Here is a 6000-nt window from a genome sequence, read left to right as displayed (position 1 = left end):
AAAAGAAAAGAAATTTATGTGGGGTCGGTGTGCTGCAAACGATTAGAGAGAGAGAGTACGAACATCAGGAAGCCTGAGGCGCAAAGCTTTGACGCGTTCTTTCCCTTGGTTCACTGATTTTTCTGCCTTACATAACATCCCGTTCGCGGTCGCCAAGAGACGGCCTAAGGAGAGCACAGGCTCGCGCTTTGTGTCCATGGGAGACCAAGCGGAAGACAGTGGAGAAGCCTTCTCTGTCTTCAGCACCACCTATGCGATTGCCCACTGTCGTCGTTGCGAGAGGCGATTTGTTTACGGAGACGCAAAAGCCCCGCCGGGGTTCGGCCGATTTGCAAGCCAGCTCTGTCTCGTGTTCGGGCCGCGAGCCGCGTCCACGTCGGCGGAACCCAGACACGGTGGCGCCGGCGGGGCCGTTTTTCAGGGCGGCGGGCAGCCGTGGCCGTGCCGCCGGCGCCCCGGACGAAACATCCGCGCGTCGCGCTCTACAAAGGTCCACAGCGTGCCGAGGAGAGCGTTTGTTATGACGAACTGCGCGTTGTGCTCTTTCTACCCGCTGTACCACCCCTACACTCCACCGACTCTGCCGCGGGGCAGGCGCCATACGGCCGCTCTCGGACGGCAGCTCTCTTTGTGCTTACGGCACTCCAAAAAGCATTTAGCTCATAGCCATGTTGGCTGCCATGTTCGTTCTCGGCAACGTTCAAAGACTCGTCTTGCTCGACCCGGAATTTCCAACATCCGAGAGTGCTCGCTTCTTCTTTGTCTTGTTTCGCGTTTAGGAACCTCCGTTATCTGCGGCATAGGAAAAAAAAAAAAAAAAAAAAAAAAAAAAAAAAGGCTTGGCACGAGCGAGACGGACGTCTCATTTCCCCGAATCAAGCGAGCTTGCTCTCCCTCCTGCCCTCGCTCTTTCTACGGCTCGCGCGCCCGTATGCATATTCGTGTGCATTTGTGTTCTCCACGCCGTTGACGCCTGCTGCTGCTGCTTCTGTTCAGGGCATTCTCGCTATGTTTGGCTGGCGATAACCGTAATAAGAGGGCAGCGGAAAAGGAGGATAGCGGCGGATGAACAGGGTGCAGTTATGGTAATGCGCCTTCCGCGCATCCATGCGTGCCTGCGATCCCAATGACCCCGTGCTGTTTGCTGTCGCCAGAAAGCGCACGCGCTCGGGCCTTGTTGTGCGCGACGCAGCCGTCTGCTTATCGGCCAGCGCGACTCCCCCCTTCTCACCGTTGTTGCTTTGAGCGCACCGCGAGGAGAGAGCGAGAGAGAGAGATGCATTAGCCGGAAGTACCACCAGGGTGGCTCATTTGAATGGCCTAACGAGCGGAGCTGAGGCGCCTTTGAGGGCGACTCTCGCGCGTACGTCAAGCGCCTGGTTGCGGCACGCAAAAGCAAACGCTTGCTTTCGAGAATGTGTATACACGTCCTGTACAACGTCTCTGCATACACTGGGCGGAAAGGGACTCGCGTCGCTCCTATGGAGAAACAGGCGAAACTCGTCTGAGCACTAGTTACATTCTGCTCTTGACTGCAAGTCCCGGACATTATATGACCGAGGAAAACGCGCCACTAATGATACCCGCTCGCTTGAAACATTGTCCTGCTGTCTTGATTAATGCCTAATTGTCTAATGGTCGCTCTGCTATACAGCTAGCAAACTGGCATGTAGCTCTAAGGTCCGAAAACGACAGCATCTTCAACACGAACAGGTGGTGACAGCTCTCTCGTCTTTATCTTACTGTGCACACAAACGCAAGCTAATCAGATCGTCAGTCGTGAAAAATTCAATTTTCTACCCATTCACATAAACTAGTAGAAATCTGAGAATATATATCCGGCATAATACTTAAATCGGTGCTTTAATAGTGGCTTGACAAGGAGAAAACCTCGTTTTCAGCTTTCCAGCTTGTGCCAGCACGACTTGAAGGCTTTTAGCGTACATTTTTCAGTGAACAGCTATGACTGATATAGCATCGCTTTTAATCATACTAACCTCATTGTAAGTAAGTACAATGAAAACGAAGTGAATGAAAAGCATAAAGAAGGCTCTTCTTAACGCTTGTTCATATCAGTTGTGCTCGGTGTGTTCTTTGATTAGATCAGACAACAGGCTGCAACAGGCAAAAAGAAAAAGCAAACGACGTGGGGACTGGGAAAACACAACATACGTATAGGTACATTTGCAGTGTGGGCACGGACAGTTGTCACTTTATGTTATAATTTCTTTTTTTCCTGGATGATACGTATATGTGCCAACAAGGCTGCAAGGTATACAGCGACAATGGACTCTAAATAGATGGCAACATTCAAAATAAACTCTCTGTCATTCTGCTCCGTAAAATCAACAGGACTGAAATACATAGAAAGATGCAACCATCTAGGAAAGAAAGGAAAGATTATGACACTAAATGCCCATTGCAAATATTCGCGAAGCGTTTTTTTTTTCTTCTTATATCAGCATAGATAGGCCGATGAATCAGCATAGCCGATAAAAACTCGAGTTAATCCCTACGTCATCCGAGTGAAACTCCAAGGAGCACGGCACGGTTTGAAAGCAAACGGAACACTACGTCACTTTGGTGATGCCGTGATCGTTACTCCCTGAGGGCTTGTACCACTCGGCTTCCGGACAACGAGAAAACAAGTAAACAAAAAAATTCACGGACAAGCTTGCAAAAATACATAATTGCACAAAAAAATTGGCGAGAAAAAGAGAAACAAATTATATAACCTTAGAGCTATTTTGATTATAAGTCGTATTGCTAGCAGTCGCTGCGGTTTGCTCAAGAAACGCGCTGACCTGTCATGCACGCTACAGAAGGCATCGTTAACGTTGCAGTCAGTCACACACTAACATTTAAATAGTCGCACTATTAGAAAGATATACCTCGGGACTCTGTACACATGAGCTCGACGTGAGAGGAAAACGGGAGATCTGATGATGACATACGAATGATGTGATCACTGGACGGACTTCGCGACCTTATACGTGTTGTCCAGAGTGAACTCTTCTACCGGAAGGTACTTGACTTGAAGCGGGAAGAACCCACAGCGGTTGCTGCGCACGATGCACACCTCACGCGTCCACGTGATGCCAGCGCTCGGAGCACAATCTCTCGTGTGGGCCTCGCCGTGGCGGCGAAACTTAAGGTTCTCCGAATTGTCATGCACGGGGCAGGGCACCGCACACCGACGACGACGACGACGGACTCTTGACGTCCAGGCCGAGTGCCAGCGGCGCCGACGACCGCGGCGGTGCTGTCGTCGAGGCAGCGTCCTGGTCGTCGTACGGCTCGTCGGGGTTCAGAATGATGTCGTCCTTGTCGCTGTCATCGCTATCCCCGGGCTCGACCCCCGAAGCGTCCGAAGCGGACTTCGCGGCGGCGGCCGACCCAGACGTCGCCGACGAAGAGGACTGCTGCAGCAGACCGCACTCGACGCTGCTCGAAGACTGCTTGCCGGAGTGTTTTGCTTCTAGGCGAGCCTGCTCGTTGATCTCCTTGACGGCACGTAGTTCCTTTTTGAGCTTCATGCGCCTGTTCTGGAACCATATCTTGATCTGGCGCTCGGTGAGGCAGAGGGCGTGGGCAATCTCTATGCGCCTCCGCCGGGTCAGGTAGTGGTTGAAGTGGAACTCTTTTTCCAGTTCCAAAGTCTGGTAGCGAGTGTACGTCTGTCTTCCACGCCGCCTCGGACAGCCGTTAGGACCTGCGAGAGCGTTTGCGAGACGCGACAGGAGCACCAGTGAGAGGGTGACGTGAAACGACTCATGTGGACTCGCTTATAGAAGACATGTGGCTCAGTCAGCGTTTGGCGAACGCAAAAAAACAACCTGTTGCAATTGGAGCCCTGTTGCGGAAGTCAGCCTGCTTCGTGTTCGACCTTATACCACTTCATTGCTTCATGTACGAGTCATGAATGGAGCGGAACAACCGGCTTTCATGCCTTTCGAAATAGCTTAGGACTTCAGCCTTAAGAAAAATTCACAAGGATGTGATCAACAAGAATACTAAACGTCCTTTGTTTCGTGCACGGCTCATGAACAGAACTAATAGATGGCCTCGCGAGATCTCGTCTGCACGCCTACAAAACCATGTAGCTTGGAAAAGAAATTGCATAGCACACGGCTAATTCCAACATTTAGTAATATTTGGAACCTATTACGTACGCCACCTGCAGATACATTTCTTCTCTTCCTGATCATAATTATCGCCATTCCACGAGATGACGTTCAGTGCAGGTTACGCACCTTTCCTATAATCAGCGGCGCACCAGTCAGGATTAAAAATAATCGAGTTTTCTTTCATATTTGTCAAGCATATCATGTCGTACGGATATTTTTAATGCGATTTTATTTTAAATTAACGCCTTTACAATCGCTACCATTAAATATTCCTTTAAGAGGATCTGAAGTTCGCCACCTAGATGTTACTTCTTTTTCGAAGGATGATGTCCCGCAGGCTTAATCCAATTCGTGACGTAAAGCATTGACCTGCATCGTGGAGCGTTCTCTCCGAGTGCTCCCGACTCGCGCACACAAGCTTTAGTGCCCCGCATAAACCATTGTCTGAGCTTCTTTCTTCCTTTCGGGCATACAATTTTTTAGTTTGCTTTGTTTTACATACACAGTCGACATTCCATTACTCGCGCATAACTGCCCAACGCTCCGCCACGAGTGCTAAAACGAATACGTTTTCGCTCACACATGCGAGCGTTCAGTTTCGCACACAATATAGTCACGCGCACAATGAAACTGAGCACTTGCCGTCAGTAAGGACAATTCCGCATTCAGCGAGGCAATCGTCGGTTCTGCGAAGCAATCGCCGCTTTCCATTCGGGAAAAGGGCCGTAAATAACAACTATATGGTTCGTAATTCTAATGAAAGGAGAGGCCCCCTTGGCTGGCTCGTTAGCTTGCTTGAGCATTAATGCCAACCGTTCCAACGTCTGATGAACGCGCGACCAAGTGCTTACATTGCGGCCGCGAAAGGAACGCGTGAAAGCGTGCACGTATATGTATATGCACACGTCGTTCAGCGCGCACGGGTTGCACGCTTTTGTGACTGGAAATTAATAACGAAATAAAATGCGGTCATTCGTCGGCCCTATAACGCTCATTTATGTACCTGCATATGCGCTTTGTGCAGAAACTCTGCGCAGTAGCGCGCCTTCTTTCGAGCGGAAAGAATTAGGTGGAAGAGAAACGTCTGTTCCGCGTCCTCTTCAACGCAATGGCACCCATTCCTCGCCTATGTTTATGGGCCATAAGCTTTTGTGAGTTTTCGGGTCCGTTGCATGTATATGCGCCCTTTAGATGGAGTGTGGCTTCGTATACGCTCAAAGAATGCGTCAGCGTCTCGAAACGACGAGTGAAAGAAGGCATTCAGTACCTGAAAACAGGTGGAACGAGTGCGGGTATTCTTCCACCCGGTGATGCAGCTTGTGAGCGGCCGCACGGAATGCAGATCCTGCAACAAACAAAATAAGAACAGGTCGTAAAAAAATATATATATACACATACGTTGTATAAGTATAATACCGCCTATAGAATGAAGACCTGTGCGATAAAAGGAAAATAATAGTGAGGATATGTGATGCAAGAACAATTCGCAGCAATCATGAAAAAAACAACAACGAAGAACAATGTCCGCGGAAAACTTGACCTGCGTGTGGAGGTTCTCACATCCTCTTGCATCTGCATAAAACGCCATGAGGAATATGAAGTGCAATGTTAAAATTTTTATTTTCAATTTAAAAACTTCACGTTTTTAAAACAAACGCGTAACTGCGGATTCAAAGTTCTTCAAGCTGTTTCTTTAAATTTCTTAAACATTGCACCATAAAAAAATATGCGATAGTGTACCAACCTAACGGGAACACAAATCGATCGCCACAAATTTGCGCACAAGGCCGTATTCTGGTCGTCTAATGAAAGCTCGTCAGGAAAAAATAGTACAAGAAATTCTTGCTGCCGACTACACCGTGTATATACAGCC

General features: G+C 49.0%; 1 protein-coding gene across 1 annotated transcript in view; it reads right to left on the bottom strand.

Annotated features, from left to right (window-relative positions):
• LOC146186457 (uncharacterized) overlaps nucleotides 1-6000 on the bottom strand; it is a 76768-nt gene continuing 70768 nt past the window's right edge. Inside the window, exons 2-3 of the mRNA XM_084607207.1 lie at nucleotides 5395-5472; nucleotides 1-3712 (exon numbers count right to left, since the gene is read on the bottom strand). Of these exons, the coding sequence (XP_084463333.1) occupies nucleotides 3168-3712; nucleotides 5395-5472 (623 nt within the window). The 3' untranslated portion in view covers nucleotides 1-3167. The remainder of the gene's footprint in view (nucleotides 3713-5394; nucleotides 5473-6000) is intronic.

The sequence above is a fragment of the Amblyomma maculatum genome, chromosome 6 (assembly GCF_055883805.1).
Source record: "Amblyomma maculatum isolate TAMU_Amacu chromosome 6, ASM5588380v1, whole genome shotgun sequence".
NCBI lineage: Eukaryota > Metazoa > Arthropoda > Arachnida > Ixodida > Ixodidae > Amblyomma > Amblyomma maculatum.
The sequence above is the reverse complement of the archived record's forward strand: the minus strand, read 5'-3'. Positions and strand labels throughout refer to the sequence as shown.